This window comes from Melospiza georgiana, chromosome 7 (assembly GCF_028018845.1).
Source record: "Melospiza georgiana isolate bMelGeo1 chromosome 7, bMelGeo1.pri, whole genome shotgun sequence".
Classification (NCBI taxonomy): Eukaryota; Metazoa; Chordata; class Aves; order Passeriformes; family Passerellidae; genus Melospiza; species Melospiza georgiana.
The window spans coordinates 22,778,255-22,802,569 of record NC_080436.1 but is presented as its reverse complement, the minus strand read 5'-3'; the positions used below and the strand labels follow the sequence as shown (position 1 = coordinate 22,802,569).

General features: G+C 39.0%; 1 protein-coding gene across 1 annotated transcript in view; it reads left to right on the top strand.

Annotated features, from left to right (window-relative positions):
* Positions 1-1,332: 1,332 nt before the first annotated feature.
* The window catches only part of SCN2A (sodium voltage-gated channel alpha subunit 2), a 73,509-nt gene continuing 50,526 nt past the window's right edge, over positions 1,333-24,315 (top strand). The window contains exons 1-2 of the mRNA XM_058027552.1: positions 1,333-1,645; positions 21,584-21,903. Of these exons, the coding sequence (XP_057883535.1) occupies positions 21,637-21,903 (267 nt within the window). The 5' untranslated portion in view covers positions 1,333-1,645; positions 21,584-21,636. The remainder of the gene's footprint in view (positions 1,646-21,583; positions 21,904-24,315) is intronic.

Genomic DNA, 24,315 nt, shown 5'->3' with positions numbered 1-24,315 from the left:
AGCTCTGTACAAAGGAGTATTTTAAGGAAAAAGTTCCTTAAAGTCAAACTAGAGCGCATTTTTTGGTGCCAGCGGGATTTCTAAGGGATTTCAGTCCATGCTTGCACAATAGGTATTTTGAACTATTATTATCACTGCTTGCACTATTTTAGTATTTTGGAGTCCTTTCAGGGTCCGAGATCCCAAAGCAGAGCTTGAACAAGCATGAAAATGGATCATTTTCCTGGGACACTCCAAGGCTTTGGGATAACTGTGATGAGTGGTTTAAGCTGACAAAAATATCCGTCATTACTCAAATGGACTGTCTCTTCAGCTACTCCCTTGTGTTGACGACACTGATTTTTGTGATGAGTTAGATCATGGTTCCCAATTATAAGTACACAGTTTTCATCTAGATCCATTCCTAGTTAACTCTGCACTTTTTTCCTCCCCCAGGCCCCATATTTTGGTATGATTAAATTTTCCTCCACAGCTGAGAATTGCTGAGCCAACCCCACATGCAGGTGGCTGCTAGCTGTGTGATGTGACAGAGCAGGTGTACGTGATAGAAATAGAAGATAAAAGTAGAAACAGTCAGCTACACAGCATTCCAGTGTAAGGTATCCTTTAGTAACACTAAATCCAACACTGCTATTATAGGAATTGTGGCTAGAGACAACTGGGGTGAGGCAGTCAATTTGTACATTAGTCTTTTACAACTAATAGTATCCAGAATACCAAAGATCAGTTCTAAGATGCTATAAAATGCAATGGAACCTTGGATTAAAGTAAGTAAAACAGCTCACCCTAAACACTCTTTATTGAGCAGTAATGTAATAGTTCTTGCTACATACAAAGATTCATTCCTTCTGTCTTACTTAACAACTTTAGTTTTCTTCTGACTTTCAATAAATATATAAATGTCATTTGTGTTTTGCAGGATCAATAATCAAAGGAAGAAAACCTGCACACTTACTTGCCACTATATCTGCAGTGGGGAGTAGTGCACAAAGAAGGATTTATTTCTAAACAGAACACGCATTAGTACATAGTAAAATAAAGATATCTGTCAGTTCCTTGAGTTTTCTGCAGTTATGTGTATACCGATGTATTCAAATATTTACCTCATTGTAAAAAAAAAAAAAAAAAAAAAAAAAAAAAAAAAAAAAAAAAAAAAAAATCGTGTTGTGTACTTTAAATGTCAAGGCAGTTGTCAGGAATTGGTAAGCACTGCTCAGTGTTGCCGTTCCTGTAGTTAAAGCTGTGTACTCGAGGGTATCGCGGTGCTCAAGCTGCGCGGGCAGGGTGTGCGGGTCCTGCCAGGAGGTGGAGCCAGCACGGAATCCGCTGCCGCTTCGTTTCCTCCCTCTCCGCTCTCCCCCCTCCTTTTTTTCCCCCACGACCAATTTTCTGATCGATGCTGGGATTCAAGGAGTGAATCTCAGAACAGGAAGCAGGCGAAGAGACTACAGAATACTGCAGAGGCTCCTTTGTTGCTTTTATGGGGAGGTTCTTTATTTCTTTCCTTTTTCATTTCAGTGAAATCAAGAGTTTACAAGCTTCTTTGCCCAGGAACCTGTACCTGCAGTAGAAGGAGCCTCTCATCATCTATCTACAAGTGTATGGATATTTCTTATGCTATGATTTTTAATCCTCCTTTAATCAGGTAAGACAACATTATATTTAATTAGAATGCTAAAAGCCAACAAATTCTAGCTGGTTTTTACCAAGATTCTTCTCTTGTGGTGCCACACCTAGTTTTCAATTAATATTAATAGAGCAAGAGGAGAGGAAATAATAGCCATCTTTGCCACTGCATGGATTTTTCATAGCATTCAATCAGGTCTTAGCACAATAATGAAAAATAATGTTGCTCTTTGCAGCTTTCTGGTCCTATGTTTTTTAAGCGTGCATGCTCATAATAGGAATTAATTTTGAGTTTGTGGTTTTCATCTTAATTGTGGTAATTTGTTGCTGCTGTTTTAAGGTGGTCATCCACAAGTGTTTTCTTTTTCTGTGGGAGGCTATATTGGTGCTCTATTCTGAATACAAATTTGAATGTCTTTTAAAGCACACAACTGCATCTCTGGGATTGCACAATTTTGATGCAGAGATGTACTGTTGCTTCTTTATAGCATTTTCAGTGTGAGGCTGTCTTTACTTCATAAATTCATATATTTTTTTTCTGTGAGGCATAAGAGATTTATAGGATTCTCCCCTCCCTCATCTCCCAAAACAGCCTCTCCCTGATGGAAGACAGAATGGAGGACTTGTCTGTGACTAAACATGGTTTTGCACTGCTGCATATACCATATGAAACACATCTGTTTTATGACTTGTTTTTTATATATAAGAATGAAATTTTTATTTTGAAACTTCATTCCATATTGCATGAGAGAGAAAAAAATATTCCTTTCATTATTTTTTTAGAAGCATGATACCCACTGGGAGAGACAGCAGAATGACTCAGGAGGTGGGAAGCTCATGCAGCACCCCCTGACTCTTCTTTCAAACCTTCTGGTCTTTTTTCTACCTTCTCTTCATTACACCAATAATGGTTTTAGTTGTTAAAAACAATGCAGAAAGGCATTGACTTACAAAGTCATAGATCAGAGAAGGGTCTCAATAACCAGGCTGTGAAAAACACAGAGACTGTGCAATCAGTTTTTTCCCTGTTGCTTTCTATTATAAGGTGGTAAGTAGCACTTCATCAAAATTTTCACACACCTGTGAAAAGGCAAACTTTTTTCTTTTTGTGGTGATTAGTGAAGCAACAGAAAATTGCCTGTTGGGATTTGAATGCTCGATGCTGTGTTGGCTTTAGATGATTCCATAGATACAAGTGAAACATTAAGAAGGTTCACACACATTCTCGCCATCTCTGCAGGTTGCCTGCTTAGCTGCATTTTTCTGATCAATGTTTTCAATATGCATTATCTGGTTATGGCTGAGCCATTGCAATGTCTGAAGGTCTCTTCACTAGATGGTAAAGGTTCCTTCATTATTGAACGGATCTGGAGAAATGATGAATGATCATGTCCAAATGATCTGCTATTTCCTCTTGTGACAAATGCATTAAATAATTATGCTCTCATATGTCTATAGGCCCCACTTCAACAACAAACAGACATGTCAATGGGATGACTCACATTCTTAATATTAGGGAAGCGGATAAATACCTGGCTCTGTTCTCTTGATTTTTAAACTGCACCAATTTTCAAAGAAAAAATATTTGTAATAACAGAAATATTGCAGTGTTCATAAAATGCAGTTAGTAGGTCAAATGGGCATGTAGCTTCAAAGGTAATCTTTAGATGAACTCTTCTGTTTAAAAAAATAAAAAGAAAATCAATTGAGTTATCATAACTCTTAAAGGAAAACATTGAAGCAAAATTCTTACAGATTTTGAATATATTTATTGTGACCATTAGGTCTTGGCACATAAATGGCTGTATCACATCAAAGCCTGATCCAGATATCTTTGGCTAGGAATAAAGTTGGATATTTCTGAAGGAGTTCAAGCAAAACTTGACCCTAAGAGAAAGCTATGTTGTGTGAAACTTAAGTATAGGGGCTATTAAAACCTACTTGTTACTTTTGAATACTGAATTACTCTAAATGAAGTGTACTTTGTACTCATGTAAGCATCAGATCTCAACAGCAGAGACTGGTGTACCCACCCTGCAGCAAGAGCAAGAACAGCATCAGTTATGCTGCCAGGGCTGCTTCCTTGATTTCATCTCAGACCTGGATGAATAGATTTGTGTGGTCACTACCTGCAGCCCTGCTCCACCCCCAAGAAGCCCTAAAAACTCTCCCACCCAAGGGATGGAGAGAACACTGAAATCTAATATAGTCTATCTGCTTGACTCATACCTGGTAGCAACAAGCGCAACCGTAATCCCGTTATGCTCTCAGCGGGAGCACAAGAAAATATCAAGCAAGATTTTCACTGTGTTGCTTCCAATGTTTTAAGGCCATAGACATGCTCCCACCGGCTTCTCAAAAACCACAGTGGATCCTTTGCAGCTGCAGACCCTGGTCCTGCACTCCCCCTGAGTGGAAGCCTCTTGCCCATCAGAGCCTTCATGTTCCTCTCTCTTTGCCCTCAGTCCCAGCCTGCCAAGCAGGCATCAGGAATCCCAGGGCTTCCTTTCTAGAGGCTTCCTGAAGTCACTAGAATAAATTCATTTCTTGTACCTTCTCTCATTTCATGGACACCCACCAGTCTTAGAAATGCTGGGTTAGAAGACATTTCTGCCAATGGTCACTTGTATCTCCTGTTCCTCTGTTACTGTCTTTGAAAGACAAATAATGTACCTCATTTCCTAGAGGTGGGAAGGAGGAGAGGCAAAAGATGTTGGGAATTACTAAATGCCTTACAAATTAAAAAAAAAAAAAGCTGAGGAAATAATCATTCTGTACTTAATGCATACTTGGGAAGATATCCTGTAAAGAAGGTTTGGGACCAAAATACTGACAGAAAACAATTTAAAGAAACATTGAATAACTATATTCACACTCTTCAATTCAAATTGCAAGTTTGCAACTTTACCTCTCTTATTTTTGCTTCTGAACCTACTATTGTTTTTTTTTCTGACCCTTACCTCCAACTGAAGTTCAGCTGCTTCCTCTTTCTGCCTCTGACTGGTCTGGGACCAGTAGAAGGGCTTTGCTTCCACTCCAGCTTTCAGTGCTGGGTGCCTCAGAAGTTCTCAGTATTAACTGTGCTGAAGGGGCTGCTAATGTAGAAACACAGCCAACACATGGCAGCTCTCTAAGTATTTATTACAAGCTGCTAAGAAGCTTTTTCTGAGCATATCTAGAAATTATTTTAGAGACATGTTAAATGGCCAGATTTCAATAAATTTAAACAGGAGCAACAAGACTCAAACTCATATTGCCTGAGCAGCCTACCTGATACAATCCAGAATAAATAGATTGTAGCAAAAGCTCTCAAAAAAACTGGCTGGAAATACATTTTAATGTTGCAGTATTACCACCATGCTTATTAAATAAACACAAACCCAGTTTTTAATCTTCCTATTAAAAAACCAACAACATAGATTCATCATTCTTGCCTGTTGTTTTTTAAACTTGTAGGTTAGGGAAATAATACTGTCAAAGTTTTTCCAATAAGCAGACTAAAAATGTATTTTTTCTATTTAATGATGAAGTTTTTGTTATAAGCATTCAGATGGAAAGAGGATAGATGAATCTGCATTGTGAAGTTGATATTTACTTTCTATTTTCATTGAAGGAAATATTTCACCATTTATAGTGCCATTAAAGAAATAAATCAAGTATCAACAATCAATATTTGGCAAAGCTGAAAGCATTATGAAGTGATTCACATAATGGAAACATTAAGCAAACAAAACTCTGTCAGGTTGTCCATACTATATGGAAAAAAAAATTAAAAATAAAAAAATAGCAATAACTTCTTTTTATGTCTCTCGAGATGAAGTTCAGTGATTGTTCTATGTGAAATTTTCTTAGGCTTTGTGCAATTGTGATCCTTCTTTCTGCTTGATTCTTTGCTTGGTTTCCGCTGATTTTGGCCGGATGAGTTATTGTTGTAGCTAATGCTAGTTGATCCTCACCATCTTTCTGGAGATCCTCACAGGTGGTTGCCATTATGCATTAAAAATGCAAATGTCCTTCACCAAGGAAGAAGCTTGTGTTCAATAAGATAATGATTGTTCCATGCAGGTTACAGCTACCTTACCTGCACAAACTGATGACAGACAGCATGAGCAGGCACGCATTTTGAGATGATGGATGTCCAGGTTTTGAACGTACAGCAAGGGATTTTCTGATGTGGCCTTGTCATGTGAAAGGGGGTGCCTTTGTTTTATGCCATAAGGTGCTGATTGTCTGGTCTTAAATGGAGTTGTAACATACAGCTTTTGAGTAATTCAGATGCCAGACCACCTGCTCTAGCCAAAATATTGGGTACCGTTCAAGACTGCAGTAAAAGCAAAGTGGCAGCAGGTCCAGCCAGCCTTTAGCTTAGCACTTTGGTTTCAAAGGCAGCATTTGTGCTGTATGGAACTGTACAAGCCTACCTGATTATTTTGGCCTGTTAACTTCTGGCTCCATCGCTTTCTGGTCACCGATACCGAGCTAACTTAGTTAAAGCTACAATGTTTCCTCCTTTACTGCTGTCATTCCTCTCACATCATGGTGAATGTTGTTTTAGTTGAATTATTACCAGCAGGCTTTCAGAGTGGGGCAGAAAGAGTCCTCCTATCTGAATGGGAGGTAATTATGCATCATTTTTTTTCGATACCATCTTCACCGTGTCTCACCAAGCTCAGTGTAACTGCAAAATCCTCCACAGACTTTGATCCCAATGTAGTTTTGTTTGATGATAAATGTAAATGACTCACTCTGAAATTAGAAGTCTGACTCAAGTTCTCTAAAGCAATACACTGTGTTCTAGACTCACCCGTTTGTCTCAGTAGGATAACAGATATATTAGGAGCTGGATTCCATACATGTATACAAAATGGAGACAGATACAGGCAAAAAAATTGACAGTCCGTGATCTCAAGAAAAACAGTCGCCAGAGTTTCATGGATCATAAACTGTGCGAGCAAGGTTAGAAAAAAGTGTCCTTTGCCTTTGCACTGGGATTTGCAGTTAACAATCAGTTCCATAAACAGGTGCCAGCACACGGTAAACAAACCATGTGCTTAAAGGCAAGTATATGGCAAATTTCTAGACAAGCACTATAATGAAACAAGGTCTCTGCCCAGGACAGTTGAAATTTGACAGCCTATCTCTAAGTATGCTAGTTGTATTTTGTGTATAATTAAACATTTGTGCCAAAGCCAAATGAGTGGAAAATCCTACTTCTTGGGCCACAAGGCAAGCTTTGTTAGATAAGTCTTCCCTCCTGGAAGTTTCTGGCAAAGTTATTTTAACTGGCACTGTAGCACGCAAGGTTGTATCCAAAGAGTTTAACAGGTGTATTTGTAGAGTGTGTGAGCTCCATGTGTTTTCTCCTTGCTGAAAGTCAATAATGCAACCATGGAAACTACAAGATAAGTACTGACACCAGGCAGGATGAAAAAACCTTCCATCTGTAGTTGTGTTAACCTGAAAGCAGACATGGGGCAAACACTGCACGATTGTTTGCAGATTGAGGCTTTGGTGATGGCTGCACAAACACCCTGTGCAAATGCATTCACACAGGTTAGATTTTTCAGTGCAGAACCTGGTTTCCATTTTGTGAAATGGGTAGCACTACAAAAGTGTTGACAGTAAACAGCATCCCAAGTACCACAATAATCGTGCTGAAAAGTTCTCCTAGTGAAGCAATGAGAATATGCTTTGAAAATGCTGGGATGCAGGTTGAGTTCTACTTTCATTTGGCTTCTGGAAAATACTAATAGATGAAATGAAAAGCACCAAATTTTACTCTCAGAAACAACAGGAAGATGGAAACCTTTCAGGAAGTCAATTTTATTAGAAAGAAATAGACAGTACATGTTACTGGGCCACACTTAAAAGAGTCACTTTGCAACAGAATAACATTTTATATCTTGCAGAATTTGCTTTTGTAGTTATGTTGGCTAAGCATATGCAACAGTCATAACATTTTCAAGACTTATTGTTCCAAAATTTTTTATGTTATTTTCAGTAATAGTTAACATTTAAAGTGCTTAATGGCCTTTATGTTTGTGACCATAAAAAGATACTTGTGCTTTTGCCAGATGAAATTTTTGGATCTTTCATCTGAAGCAAAGCTTTGGCCCTCAAAGCTAAGCTGATTTCTCTTACCAGAGAAATCCTGTACTTTACTCCAGTAGTATTCTTCAGGGGAAAAAAAAATGAACATAAGCCTCAGGGAATGATGATGGTGATGGTGACCTTTAATGTTATATGGCACACTTGGGTGTTATTACTCATGCTGATATCTTGCTCTTTGGAGTGGCAGAGGCTGGGAACTCAGGAGAAGTGATCTCCATTGCTGGGAAAGGGATTATATAGCTTTTCTCAGTATTGACCTCACTTCCAAATTAATTCATGGATTCACACATTCTCAAAATAATCTGTCCTTAGTGAGAAAGATGAAGGATATGATGCAGAAATGGAGTGAGCTGGTGAGCTGGTATAAATATTGTGAGGATGGGTAAATGGCTGTGGAATTGTGGTAAGAGGAAATATCATGTGGGAATCTAGAGAAGAGTGACTGATGGGCAAAACACAGTCAAATGTCGGGTGGGGGAAACAAATTTTAGAAGGGTATACAAATTGAGTTTATATGAAAAAAAATTGAATACATTGCAAAGGAAATATTGACTCGTATATCCATGTTTCTGTATGGATATAAGCAGCGTGATATGCACAGCTCCTGTGGGAAATCGTCCTTGCAGTGGTACAGCTCCAGGTTGCAGGTGATGCTGTGAGCAAGGAATACTTCTAAGAATTCTTTGGGGAGCTCCTGTATTCCCTCTAATCAGAACCTGTTTTGCTGGCTCAAACATAGTGGGAATGGAAAAACTCTCCTGAGGAAGTTTTCAGCATCTGCTCTGTTGTTTTATTCACACGTACCAACAAATGCAAATTGAGTACATAAAAAACCCCCATACATTTAGGAAATTATTCTGAACTGGAAAAAATTTATCAAACTCCACTGAACAAATTTCAGTTTCAAATAGTCCGGTTACAATTTGCTGCAGTTTTATTTTAGCCTAGAATTTTGTAGGTTGTCCTCAGCAATCCTTCTTTTCCCCATAGTTATAAAATATTATAATGAGCAAGCCTCCACTCCTTTTTTTTTAAATAAAGTTACCTTAAAACTGAATCTGCATTTTTTACAGAAAGAGACTGAACTTTAAAGCTGTTAATTGTTTTCTCCCTCTTATGAAAACAATCAGGAGCTATAAAAAATTAGTTTGGGGCAGATATATGATGTAAGTATTCAGATTTCCATTTCTGGCACATTTCCATACTTCTGTAGCACTTGTTCTTTTCCTAACATCACTACCCAGGAAAGTGATGTCCGAGTATGAAACAAGGCATCCATGTAATTTCAATAGTACGTTGCCATAAGGTAACTTACTAAGGGTTTCTCATGAAGTTGGTGTGTTTCAGCTGAGACTCTTTTTAAATCAGAGGACTGGTATAATAAAAAGTGGGCAGAATATCAGAGTAAGCACTCATAACCATTCCCTCTGATCCTGCACTTTTGAATCTGCATTGCTCCCTCAGGCCTTTCAAGTTTCTTGATGCAATAGTGATAGTACCTTCCTGCTCTTACTTAACTGCATGTGTCGGCCATAGGCACATTGTCCCTCAGGATAAATTGATCCATAAAGATGTTTTCATAGCATTCAGAATATTTTCAGTTTACGTCTTGATATGACAGGTTTTGAGAACACTATAAAAGGCAAACAGAAACTGGGCCTGGCAAACTGTTTCAGGATTTTTTTAATGGCATTTCTATTTAATTGTGGGCCAATTAACTACTCTGTTTCCTTTCAGAGCAAAAAAGGAAATCTTCTAAATTTAATAGAGACTTGTTTAATGCTTTTTAATGTTATATATCTGACTGAGCTTTTCATTACCCAGGGAAACAAGCATGCAGGTCACTGGGGAGTAGTGATGATATTTGCTCTCTGCCTTTGCATGGGACATGGAGGGGATGAAGGGGCAGCTCTTAAGCTTTCTAACAGTTCCTGTATGATGGTCTGGGAATCCTATATAACCATTTGGCCGCGTTCTGCACAAATCAACAACCATATTACTCATCATAGGATGTAATTTCATGCTGGTTGGTTTAATTTTTCCCTTTTGGTTGCCAAATTTTGAATATGCATCCAGTCTTATGTGTCTCCCACTGATGACATCTTCATTTAAAATACATAGTTACTCAGCTGTAGAGATGCCTGTAGTGTGAAGCTTTGGACAGTTGGCAGAACTGTAATACATAAAAACCATTAAAATTACAGTAATTAATGCATATTGTTCAGTATTACAACAGGAATATACAATTTTCTCCCATCTCTGTCAATGTGTATCAGAATGCAGACCCCATATATTTTCATATGTTATTCTGGTTCCCAAAACGCATGTGGTTCTGCTTCTTAAAACACAAAATGGGAGCAATGGTAATAGGCACAAAATAAGTGGCTGATATTTAGTAAGGAGGTGTAGAAGTAAAAGGATCTACTAAATATTTCACACTTTAAAAAATCAGATTAAAAGTATGCTGTGGAACACTGAATTAAGGCTGTCTTTACATTCTAGAAATCATGATTTGTAGCTACTTGTGAAAACAGCAGTTTGAGTGAATTGCCTACCATCAGGCAGTACTGAGTACTCATCTCTTGCCCCTTCTAGTCAGTCCTGACAGACAGGCACTTCTAGGGCACAACTTGCCTCATCTTAAGGTAGATATCTGAAACAGGTCAGAAGAATTGCCTTTTACAAGACCTACTTTTCTCCAGAAATATGAAAGGAGTTCAGATTGGCTTAGATGCAGATGCCAATAGACACAGGCATCCAATGCCAGAGAAGGCAAACCCTACTTGTGGCATGGCCAGTTCTCCAAAACAGCACACAGACCTTGCATGAAGGACACAGTTATCATCCTTCCTTTCCCCTTCCCACTAGTCACTTCTCCTGATGCCTGTGCAGCACCAACGAATCAAGGAATTCTCCTCCAAAACAAATCTCACTGCTTTTAAGAGCTCATCCATATTGTATACTACATCAGACAGTGAACATTGCATTACAGTATCTCCTGACAAATGCACTAAAACTAAAGCAGACCTCAGTTCTATGCTGTCATTTCAGTTCTTTTTCCTACAGTAACAGGGACTTTTTATGGGCATGTTCATACACAGTTTTAGGGAGACCATATTGATACACATATGAGTGAGTTCTTGAATACATGTTTACACATACTTCACAGAGCTCCTGTCACATTTATAAACTCATTTCCACATTTTTTGTCCATCCTTCCAATTAATTCCAGTCCAGTTATCTCAGGTTTTTATTCCCTCTCTTGCCCATTCATCCCAAGCTTTTTTGCTTTCTCCTATGTCTGCTTTCTCCATTATACTGCTTCCTCCCCCTGCTTCTGCTCCCCAGCCTGGTCTCCTTTGTATTCAAACTGATCAACCTAAATGAACTTTATGATCATAATAATCTACAAGTCTTTGAATTTTTCACGTCTCTGCAACCAGCCTGCAGGACTACTGCAGCCAATTTTGAGACAGTTGCTTTATCCAGGCAGACAGTTCTTACACGTATCATTTCCCTGGAGGTTTCTTATGCTGCCGGTCTTCAGTCTGAGATATGTCTCCCTTTTCTCCTAAATGCCCCCTTTTCCTTCTGGGTTTTTATGGGTCTTTTTTCTTGTTTGTTTGGTTTTGTTTCTTTAATAACGAACATAAAAGTGATCTAGAAGAAAAAGATGAAAGCATTCCCACTCCTGGGTCAGCAGAGTCCACAAATACAGACTTCAGTTGAAGGAAAATGCCCTCAGATGGACAATGAAATATAAACAGAAAAATGCATTATCTCTGTAATTCACACTTTTAAATCTCTGCGGTGTTCTTTCAAATAGATGCAAACTAATTTTTCAAAAATTTTCAACTCTAGGCAATTATTATAGATACTAGTCCAAAAGAAAAAGTTCCAAACTCAGAATGTGACTTATTCATGCTTTGAAAATTGGTAGCTATAAAATTTTAAGGGTAAATACATATACATTGCCTTTTTCTTAGAAATAGTCTCATTTGAGTTGAAGCTTCCCTCTAAAAATTGGTCTGAGGCAAAAATGTAAAATTTTAGCCCCAGCACTTCAAGTTTAGCATAACTGAGCAAGAGAGGAAGAAGAAAAAAATAAAAGAAAAACGGATAGGTCAATGTCAAGTATCTCAGTAATAAACAGTACCATCAGCCCCATCTGCAATTAGCATGAGACATCACAACTTGTAACCAGTAGCTGGCTTGGACCCATCTGCACTCTGTCCCTAAGGATATAGTAAGAGCCACTACCCATAAACCATCATAAGACTAAAAGAATATTTAAAAGTAAATATGGGACCTCATCTGTGACTTAATTTCCAGAATCAGTGAAACCACTTTGCTTCTAGTTTATTTGAAGTGGCACTTTACTGAAACAAAGCCAGCTCTTCCATTCCAGTGGTAAAGGGAATCTGGTGAGGACCATGAATGAGAAAGGAATTTGTACTGTGTAGTTGTGATTTTTTGTAGATGTGGTTTTTTGTGCATGTGATTCTATCTCCTTTAGAGACCTTGATGTGTTTCCAGGTGCAGCTACATAGTAGGGGCATGAGTAGTGCTTATGAGGAAACATTTTATGGCATCCTGCCCTTGAAGGTTGATAGATATCCAGGGAGTTAATGCTTCTTTCAAGCTGCATTAACTCCTGCAGGAGCCCCTTGGCAGCTGGTGCTGTGCAGCTGCAGGGAGCCTGTCGGCGTCAGTACAGTTCCCGGGGGAGAAATTCTCATCTGTTATCCATGGAGATATTTGTTTCCCCCATGTGGGATGGTCCTCATGCTTTCTGTGCCTATTGTGTTTTGGGTTTGGAAGTTTCTCAACAGGCAGTTTTGTTTGTCACTAGTCAGCTATCTTTGCAAATGCAAGCCTATTTAGAAAATGCTCCGTTCAGATCCAGGTTCTCTTTAATTTGCAAAGTTACAAATAGGACAGGTACACCCTCACGTCCTCTCACATATACCAAGTCAAAACTCAGGGGTTTTGCATGTAGCGGATGAGGTTAATTTTTTTATCAAAAATATACCAACAGCTTGAAAAGAGTGGAGATGATGTAAAAACTGTCCCAGCACCCCACTCCCTAGGTCCGTTTCTATGGTTTTACAGTCACCGTTTCCTATTTAAAAAAGCCCCACAACACCCGCCCACCCGGAGCAGGGGAATTGGCTGGCTGCAGGCAGTAGGCAGCATGGCTGACTCTGTATCCAATACAGACGGCACGCAAATCTAACTGAAGGAGGGATGGTGATCCCCCGGTTTCTTCCCGCCCTGATGGTAAAGCCTGAATTTGGCTCCATCGCTGCTCAGCTCGGCTCCAGGGACAGCGGGGAGGGACCTCGCCCGGCGGGGCTCCGCTCTCCCTCGCCGGTGGCTCTGGAGGGCGGGTTCCCCTCAGCAACCCCCCCACTTGTGCCTCTCCTGCCGTTATCCGCCCGAAACACCTGCTCCCTCCCGCCCCTCTGCAGCTCCCGTGTGACCGGGCCGGGCTGAGGCTGGGGGCAGCTGTTGCCCTGGAGCAGGCCGTGTGGCAGCGGAGGCTTTGCGGGAGTCCCCGGGCCCGCGGGCGGCGCCGCTCCCCCCGCGCAGCGCGGTGCCGCAGCCGCCGGACCGGTTGCCTGGCAACCTCCCCTGGGCGCCGCGCCATTGCGGAGCCCGGCCGCTCCCCGCCGCCTCCCCGGCCGCCTTTTCCCTCGGCCTCGGCGCTTCCAGCGACACCGGGCTGCCCGGCTCCCCTCGCTGTGCCCGCGGCGGGGGCCGAGGCTCGGGGCGGCGGCTCGGTGCCGCACCTGCGGTGCTCGCCGGCGGGCCGGGCTGGGCGGTGGCGCCCGGCGGGCTCCGCCCTGCTCCCCCTGCCGTACTCCCCGGCATGCTGCCCGCTGCTCCCGGCTCGCCGCAGCGCCCGCCCTGTCGGCGCTGCCGGGTTACAAGGAGAGGGTGGAAATGTTTTGCGTGGACGTGGAGGCTGCTCGCGGCAGCTCATGGCGATGGAGGGCTCGGTCCGTGCCCCTTTGTCCCTGGCTCGAGGGAAGCGTCGGCCGGCTTCCCTGTCGGAGCCTAGCCTGGGCTTACGTAAGCGATAACTGATAAGGCACAGGCTTATTCATAGGTTGTCTTTTCAACAGAATGCAGTAAGAGGCTATAAAAGTGGCATCACAGAGTATTACCCACAATAATTTGTCCCACAATGATTTATGTTGTTCATCCAAAACTTCTAGACAGATGTTTGGGGGATGTTAGAATCTCCCATCTACCTGGTGCAGTGTATCCAGAAGGATATAAATTATATATGAATTTTCTGTAGCCATGCTGTAGTTAAGTTTAATTGGAGATTTCATTCTAAACATCTTTGCATAATGCCCATACTGGGAATGCTAAATACTGAGTTCTGGTTTGTCAGGAGAGAAATCACAGCATGTTTTATTAACAGCATAAGTAGTCAGCACATTCTCCTATTCTGGCATCTGGAAATATCTAGCTCATCCCATACATATGGCACTTCTGTTATCATTACATCTTTGAATTGTATATTCACTCTCCCCACACAAACACACTAAAAATGGATATATCTCTAGCCTGACACACAAGACTCTACTTGTGGGGATAGTTTCTCACTATGTGTATCAGGGCAAAGATTGATTTGAAGAAGAGCCCACTGCAGCTAGATAGCTGAAAGGCTGTAATCACTTAATCAGCTTCATTAGGGATTTGGTGAATACTCTTGCATTGTCTTCCCACATTGCTGTTTGATTTGGAGACAGTATTTCTCTTTTTGTCAAGGGAAACTTGAACTGTTGTTTTGAACCTTTCTTAAGTCAGCCTTGGTTTTTTCCTGTGGTCAAGGAGCACTGGAGGAGATCATTACAGTCTAGCAGAAAGCTTATCTCACTGTAGTAAATAAAAAAGTTAAGAATGGTATTTTCATCAAGTGAAAAATCCAGATTGTCTAATTGTCTAACTAGAAGGAAGGATTTAAGGGCCTCTCATCTGGAAAGACAAGTAGCAGTTCGTGCACTGACATTTGATTGAAAAGCAGCAATTTTTCAAAGGCCATTTCTGATAAAAGAGGAAAATGGTTTAACTTTAACAAATGCAAGTAATTTCCAATTATTGGTTAACAGTAATTAAAGATAACAAGTAACTGATTTTTACCAATTTTTAAAAAAGAATTCTTTGAAGTATATCTTGCCAGAGACCTATGGATAGTTTCCTGAAATAAGTTTTAAAGAGAGTAAAAAAATTGATTTGAAGGACTCTCAAACTTTCCTAGTATGGATCTTTGTATATCTGTTTTCACATTATATGATCCTTGCTGCACATTTTTCTTAAAATGCTGTCCTGATGGCCATGTTGAAAGGAAACAGGTGATCCTGGTCACTTTCTGATCTTGGAAGAGCAAACCTGAGGCTGCTGTAACTCAATGGTAGCCTTAGATTTGCTAGCATTTAGGCCTTTTAGTGACTCTTTTTGCCTTTTTATTCTGCTTATACTGGGTTCTACACCAAGTAAAGGATCTGTGCCAATATTTGTTAGGGCCCTGTTCTGCTCCATTGTTCAGGCTCTGGAAATCCATTCGTTCATTTTCTGGTGCCTTAAGCCTTTTGAGGTTGCACTTAGGTGAAGCACTACGATTTGGTGGACACTGAAGGTAGCCAGCTGGTCCTTTTCACTCTAAAGTGAGAGGACATCTCGAGACATTAAGAGTCCTGATTCCTTTTCTGAAGTGCGATGCATCAGCTCTTTGATCTTTCTGAAATCTGCCCAGTTATTTACAGTTTTCAGTCAGACTAGTAGGCTGATCTGGCTAAAATGCAGAGGTGCAGAAAAGCTCAGGCCAACACAGTGGGAAATGAACAGGGTAAGAGTGGGTGGAAATTGCATCTGTCCTTTCTGACAGAACTATCTCATATTGGCTTAAGGTTTCAAGTAACTGCATTTTCAAAGGTGACTTGCTAGTTATACATCCATCTAAAATGTTGGAAAATGTGTAGGAAGCTGTGTTTTTATATGGCTCTTGCAGAGCCATTTGGAAAGATTTGTTTTGAAGGAGCACCTACTGTTCAAAGTGCACAGTTCAGTACATTGATATTGTATGGAGGGACCTCTGTCTCAGCTGTGGCTACTGAACAGACAGTGGAGCATTGTATGAGACACACAAACCTCATGCACAGGAGGACTGATGTTTGTTTGCTGTCTAATTTCAGCAGTGAAGCAGTGAAAACATAAATCTTAGCAGAGGTACTGCACCAGCTCTAAACTTTCCACCTTCCAACAGGGCAATCCCATGTTACGCAATCTTTCATGCAGTTCTGTGGAGTGCTGACAGCTTCCTTTAGGCCTGGGAAAAAACATGACAGATGAAGCAGCACTAAACAATGAGAAACCTACAATTATTAACACCCTAAAACAGTGGAGGCCTATTACAAGTTTCTTGATTCTCATTCTGATCAGTTTTGCTACAAAACTCACACTTCCTACTGATCTTTTTCCTCTGAGGTCTAGCTTTTCTTAAAGTCCTTGAAAAATTGTCATATGTCTAGTCTGTTAATTCTCTTTTTTCACTGGTAAAAAGTTTTGCTAACAAACCCTCTTGCTGCAGTTTAAAACAACAACCTGTTTATCTGGATGTTAGATAAAAAAAAAAAACAAATTCCTTTGCTTCCTTGGAAAAGCTTTTTGGACATATAGAGACAGTCATTGTGTCTTAAATTGATCTTTTCAAAGTAAAGTTAAGACAGAAAGAGCTCAAATCTTGCATCTCCCTGGAAGCTTTCAGGTGTAGGGTCTCATGGATCCTACATTTCCTTGGATGTTTTATTTCTGTGGTCTGAATTATTTCCATATTGTCTAAGTATAAAATGTAGAACTTCAATTTCTTCAATCGCATCTCTTTTTGAGCCCATTTTGTTGTTTGTCAGGACATTTTAAATTCTAATACTATCCTCCAGTTTACTTGTAGCCCTCCCAGTTTCATGTCATCTCAAAGCTAGCAAACATGTTTTTCAGTTACCTAGATCACCATGATTAATTTAGTAGTATAGTAAGAATTGTAAGTATCATGGAGGGAAGAGGTGACAGGAGTTCTTTAGATTCAATGTATTCAATTAAATGGATACTATTTACAAGAAGAAAAAGCTCCACTTAGGTCTCTTTTGCTCTTTTAATTAAAATACTGTTTTATTTTAGAGCATAAAATTAATGGCATTGTGTTTTTAAGATTAAAGGTCTTAAAGTAGTATTAACATATTTTGCAAACTACAGCAAGTATCACAGTAACCTATGCTTCGGTCAAAGTTGCTTGCCACTGTTTTAATTTTGGGACAGATTTTATTTAAAGTTTAATTTATTGTTTCAGCAAAGAAATGGAAATATGCCAATGTAATTTGCTCCTATCACAAAGTTGTAAGGCGTTGTCAAAGACTGAGCAAGCTATTATACAGAAAGGACTAGATGAGCTTGATGACTGGTGTTAGTGGAACAAGATGAAATTCAGAACTATAAATGAAAAGTCATGCAATTAGGGACAATCTAATATCGTACAGGGACACACAGCTGGAGAGTAAAAGGATCACAGAACCACAGAGAATGATGGCCAGTTGCCAGTTGCGCATTTTAATGCTTTGCCTTGCCACTGAACAGTTTTTTACACATTTCTGAGGAAAAAACTGGTAATCTGTTTTCCTTCTAATTTTATTAATCAGGATTGTCTGTAAATGAAGACTCTTGGGACACCAGGAAAAGATTTGGAGATTTCTCTTGGCTCTATTCTGTCAAAAATCATTCACCCTGATGTGGAGTTTCTTTACATATGACACTGAACACTTCTTCATCTCTACCCTCTCAGTGGGCCTTGTGTTTTACCAGATGAGTAAATGACAAGGTCCATTTCAAGCTTTCACACATGCCACAGTAGAGGGAAGATGGATACCGCCAGTGATAAAATTGTTCATAAAATGTACCCAAGGTTGTAGGTGGGAAGCTAGACAGCAGTTGGAATGACTTATTACCAGAATTGCTATTCTTATTTCATGTTTATGTTTTAGGCATTTTTTTTACCATGTTCACACAATAGTTCTTAAACATAGGCTATGTTGGATTGGGTTTTCATTGATATTTTCTATTTGATTTAATAATTTTCCCTTTTATCACTAATAATTTTATCTGTTAAATTTACTATAGCTATGTGTAATATCTAATATATTTTAAGGATTGTTACAAGCTTCTCTAAATGTATTACTGTTGTCTCTTCTTTAGAAGTATGTATGTTTTTCTTTTAGACTGCAAAGCTGATATTGCAGTTCCTGTGTAGTCTGTCTCTCCAAAATATTTGTTCATTTTTCCTTACAGCCTAATAAGACTGTAGACCCAAGCTTTTAATGCAATGGGATACAATGTCCCCTGGCTATTTCCTTTTTGTCTTCTCTTTTTGCTGTCCTTCCTCACACTGTGCTTGTAGATTGTATAGCACTGGTGGAATCAAAATGAGACCTCTGGTAATTTCAGACCCTTACAATAAGAAACAAATAATCAGATGCTTTCACTTACTTTACTATTAATGGAAGAATGAGGCACCTTTTCCATATTGTGTGAATTAGCCCAGCTTTTCAGGTACTTGTTTTACTGTAACTTTCATACATAAGCAGTTGCCTATACATGCAAACAAATAATCAAAATGTTTTTGTAGTTAGAAGCTCTTCTACTCCTCCTGTGGATCTGTGCTGCCTCATAATCCTCTTATTCTGAGAGTTCAAAACAGCCACAAGTAAACTGTAGTCCTAATTAGAGACAGCCAGGAGTTTTCATCCCAAGCTTCTTAACCAAAAAATTGGTTTCATGGAATTATTTGTAAACTATTTGTTTATTTCTTTGAATCATCTGTGAAAATAGAAACCCCTATAGAATGAAACATTTTTCTAAAAACGCTTGTAACATTATTTAATGTATTGTGTAATATTTAAATTAATCAAAACCAAATCAGTACTTTTGATGTGGTTCAATTATAGTTCTCATTTGGCACATTTTGTCTTAGTTGCTGAAAATTTCAAAAATCTTATTTTGACCAAGTCAAACTCTTCATTCTGTCACCACGATTACAAAAGGAAAAAATTATCAATATTTTCTCCTCTCTTCACTGTCTGTTTTTCAAAGCCACAGTGATGTTTCTTCAGCCACTGTATTAATTCTTTCTCCAACATCTCTCACTTTAGATTGACCTTTTGCTTTTTATTAGTTTTCACACCTTTTTTTTTTCTCCTCTTTGTGGCTGAAGGAAAGGAGACAGCAGAGAGTAAATGACTGCCAGAAGGTCTGAACGTATGGATACAGCAATGTGTCTTGCTTGAAAAGTTTGGAGGAAGGAAGGAGTGTGAAATGTGTGAAAGAAGGAGGGAAGGGCAGAAGGTCGATGGTGAGGCAGGAGAGAGATAAAAACGTTTATTGGTGCAGCAGGAGGAAAAAGTACGAAAATTGGTAGGCATGGAAAATACAGAGCAAGCAGAAGGGTGGAAAGAAGTAGGATGGTGTTTTGGTGGAGTGAGGCCCAAAGGTGGTGTTTTACTGATTTGGCACAGAGAGTGGCTTGCAGTGCTCCCAACCACCTGCTGCAGCTGGGAGCAAGAATAGCTGACTTGTGTCCAGGATCTCTCTGCTGCAGGGAGCACTCAGAAGTGCCCTCCTTCCCTCCCTTTGCTGGCCAATCCACATTCAGAAAGAATGCCCAGTGAACATATTGTATGCATTTATTTTAGAATATTTGCACTACCTGTAGTTTAAAATAATCCAGACTGCTGATAATACAGTTTCAGCAATTGCTTAGGTTATACTCTGCCTCTGTGTAACCTCCATTTTTTGATTTTCTTACTTCGCTATCCCTCCTACTTTCTTTCTTTCACACTTTCACAGTTTTAACAGCTATGGTCACATCAGCAGTAGCTGCTATGTACTCAAAAGAATTTTTGAGAATCTTGAGACTTGACTGTTATATAAAATCATATATTTTAGTGCAAGAGTCTCAGTTTAAGTAAACGCAAGCATGCAAAAATTCTTTACCATTTCTAAGAATTTATGAGTATATATCAGTACCATCTACTGGCAGTAAGAGTTACAGCACTTAGTAGGCTCACACAGGAAATGCCAGACTTTACTTCAATAACCAGGATCCTTCAGCAGGAAGTTAGGTGTGGTCTGTAAAGGGAGAATTAAAAAAAAAAAAAGAAGAAGAAGAAAGGGAAAAAAAAAAAAAAAAAAAAAAAAAAAAGGAAAAGGCATGATGGAATTTTAACTGCAGTCTTCCCTGGTGCCATTCCAAACACACATAACTGCAAGATTCTTCACTGGTAATGAATTTTTAATTGTTTCCTGCAGTATTAAAACAGAATTATGCTTTTTCTTTTTTTTTTTCCCCTTCTATAATTAGAAATAAAATCTAACAGGATCCTGCTGTAGGACCACTTTCATTTTCCTAGTGAACCTTTCTGCTGCTGGTGGTGAGTGCGGCTTCCAGCAGCAGTTTGGTACAGACCGTCCATGACAGAATGCACCAGGTGCATTTGCCTGCAGTGGAAGAGCATGCTCACAGGGAGACCTGCAGGAGTTGGGATCTGTGTGGATTGTGTAGGTGTAAGTGGCTGTGTGCATATGGTTGAAAAGGAGGAGCAAGCATCATGTTGCAGCTTATTTAACAGCCTTCAAAAATATTAATTTGTTGCGGCTGTGCCGAGGTATGTGTGCTAAGTGAGACAGTAAAATAGGATCAGGCTGATTGTATTCAAACTTTTGTATCATTTTAATCTGATTATTATTTCTGGGTATATTGTCTTACTCAGAATTTGTTATTTTATTGCATTTGCTATATTTTTAATATGCTTACTCAGAAGGATGCTTGAGAAAAAATCTTGTAGGCTGCAGCAGATAGCCTGTTTGCAATTTCAGATCAAAGTGTTTGCATTGGGAATATTTTCCACTGTTCTTTTTAACTGAACTGCCTGCCTCTTCTTCATTAAGAAGAGATGACCCTGCGCTTGCTGGTTGAAATTTGTGAAATATATATACAATTGATATGATATCAGATGTAAAAGATCTAAGTGTGGGATGTAATGATTAAGAATCAGTTTTGTTTAATTCAGCAATTCTTCCAGTGCACAGTGTGTTGCCAAGCAGGGGATCTGAATACAGGTGCTTATGCCTGAACATTGTTTCCTGAGCTGGCAGTTCAGCAAAGGCAGCATATTTGTACTCAAAGAGAAGGAGCATCTTGTATTGTTTTCAACTGATCCTTCTGGCCTTACGTGGCAATAGTGGATTCTAAGAGTCATTTCTGGTCCATATAGGTAGAGGGAGGACTGGTCCAAGATATAGCTTTCAGGGTAATAAGGAGCTACCTTGTCTGGAGTCTCACTCAACGCTGAACCAAATACTTCAGAACTGTTGATTCCTCACGCTGAATGTAATGGAAAATATCTCCTACTTTATTCATGGGAATGGATTACCCTTGATAAAGGCAAAAGATGTTATTGTATTGTATGTGACTTTTTTTATCAGCCTGTAGAATTGACAATCTATTGGTGCAAGCACTAAGAGAATTTTAAACTAAATGCTTTAAGAATTGATACCTCTGAGACAATACTAAGAGGCAAGCTGCAAAGGAAAATGGTTTGTCTTGAAATAAAAACAAATTTAAAAATTCATTTCACAGCAGCCTCGTCTTGGATGATAATTACTGAATTTAACAAGATGTCCCCCACAAAATTCTGTGATGGTATATTACTTTGCATTGTTGGTAGCTGTGTTGTTCTAAATTTTTTCTGTGTTTTTTTTTTCTATTTTTTTATTTTATTTTTTTTAGCACTTTTTTTATGAGAGAGGCTAAACAGTAATTAAGAGGTGCAGGATGAAAAGATGGCACAATCAGTGCTGGTACCACCAGGACCCGACAGCTTCCGCTACTTCACAAGAGAATCCCTTGCAGCTATTGAACAGCGTATCAATGAAGAGAAAGCTCAAAAATCCAAACAAGAACGCAAAGATGATGATGATGAAGATGGCCCGAAGCCAAACAGTGACTTGGAGGCAGGAAAGACACTGCCATTTATTTACGGTGACATACCTCCAGGAATGGTGTCCGAGCCCTTGGAAGACCTGGACCCATATTATATCAATAAAAAGGTGAGTGTAAAAGTATTTCCATCAGACTTTAAGAAAAATAAATAATAAACAACCCTTCAAAGACATAGTATTTCTATTATTTTTGATCTAGAGCTTCCATATAATAATTCCCCCGACAGCTGATGTGATTGGCAGAAATCTCCACTCTAAGAACCGAAATTAGTAATGCTTGTGGGACCTTATAGATAAGAAGAGATGCACTTTTTTTTTTAATAAACGTGGGATTTTATTAAAACCTGTAACTTTCAGTGTTTTACACACTGGAGAATTGAAGTAGCAGCACAGGGTTTATCATTAGAATAATTACTAATTGCTATGTTATAGTTGTGAAAGGAGCAGGTCTTCAATATGAAATCTATCTCAAAGGTAGCTACACATCCTCCTACTAGATTTCTTCACTGTTGTGAAAAGTTTAGGTTGCATTCTTATGTCACTGGGAAGGATGGGGAAGTATGTAAAGATAATTTCTCAGGATATGATGATCATCCTGATCCATTTTTACTCTGTAGAGGCATCATATATCCAAATTAGTCTGGGTGAAAAAATTTTCTTATCCAGTTCTATTTTGTACTAGGATTGTTTTCAAAGAGGAGGTGTTCTAAAGAGGGACATAAATAAAGTGGAGGTAGCAATTGCACTTGGAGTGTTGACAGAATGTTACATAATTAAAAAAACTATTTTTATGGAGATGTTACTTTAAAAAACCCCAACAAAACAACAACAATCCACTTATTTGCTTTGATTTAAAGTAACAACAACTGCTGTGGCCAGCACAAAAGTGTTGAACTTTAGACTAGTGTCCAGATGGCCTTGGGTTTCCTCCAGATTTTCAGTCCCTTTGGTTTTGGCATCATACGTATTGCAGTCTCATTATTCTACTAGTAAAGAAGAAATGGGTTTTTTCCCTTTGTTTTCATTTTTTTTTTCTCCTGCTTTCTTTTCTTTCCCATGGAAACTAGCTAACTAACAAAAATAAAACCCATGAAAGTGAAGAAACTGCTTCAAAGAAAAATGAAGAAAGATTCCAAGAATTGTTATGATTCAAACTCAGACTAAGAGAAAAAATGCAAATGAAGATATTTCCTGCAGGAATTAGGGGTATGCCTCATCAGTAGTATGTTGAAATAATACCAATATAGGCATACCATGAATAACTAAGCAGAGTAGCTCAAAAAATCGATTGTGCCTTAAATGTTCATTGCAGGATTTCTAAAACTGAATTCATGTATGGAGAATCATGAGTTAAATCTGAAAACAAGGTTTTCAATAGTTATCATGTTTTACTTCCTTTACTCAAGTGATTTACCCTGTTGAAGTCTGGAAGGCAAATAGAATTTGGGTCAAAGTACCGATTCCTTTCCTTAATTCTTTCCACATTCTGTAGTAGTAAAAATTTAAATTCAATGCCAGAAATCCTAAAGTTAGAGCATGTATCATCATGCTTTGGAAACTAGAAGAGTAATTCTGCAATTAAGTGTGGATGTGAAATAAAATCCTGCTGAATTGCTTGTTCATGATTGAGAAATGCATAGCAGTTGTCATGATCTTTTCATGACAAGCATTGTGGTTTCCAGTAGGCAAAGCAAGACTTCAAGCTGTATGTTGCAATCATAATTTCTCCTATTATTTTTCTTAGCATTCTTTGCATATTTTGAACATCGTGTTTGGGTTAGGCTCCATTTTCATTTTTTAGCATAACTTGATGAGTCAGCATAACACAAATGATACATCATCAGAGGTTTGGCAGAGTAAAGGGAACAGAAAACATAAGAGCTCTGATTATTAGAAGTCCTGTTTTTATTAACTCCAGGACCAATAGGAAGAGAGTTGAAAAATCTCTAGTAAAGAGCATGTTACAGACTCCAGTACAATAAATGATCAAAGTACAGCTTGAGAATCACTAAGTAGGGGAGAATGCAAACATGTTAAGTTTGGAACCACTGATTTTTATAATTTATAATTTATTATTTCAGGCAGAGAGAGGCATTGTGGTTTTTGCTGCTCTATTTGCCACACCCACTCAGAAAGTAGAGCATAATCTTGACAAATGCTGCCCTCTAATTTCAGTTGGGTTAGATCATGGCTGCTGGCACTGTTCCAGGTCTGCATGGTTTATGTGCCCTTTGGGCTTCCTAGGACTGCCACAATGCTATCTAGATCCATTTCCTTTCAAAAGCATGGAAGTCATCCATGTGTAGAAAGAAAACATAATGGAAATAGACAGGACTTTCCCCAGATGCGTGGGAATCAACATAATTTAAAAAAAAAAAGTACAGGTTTTATTCTTTATCACTTGGATTTTAAAAGCACTGTTACATTTAAAAAATGTTTTTTTATATGTTGATAATATATATGAGTTATTGCTGAAACTGTGGAGAGAGTGAAAATACCTGGATACAGTGAATAGAGTGA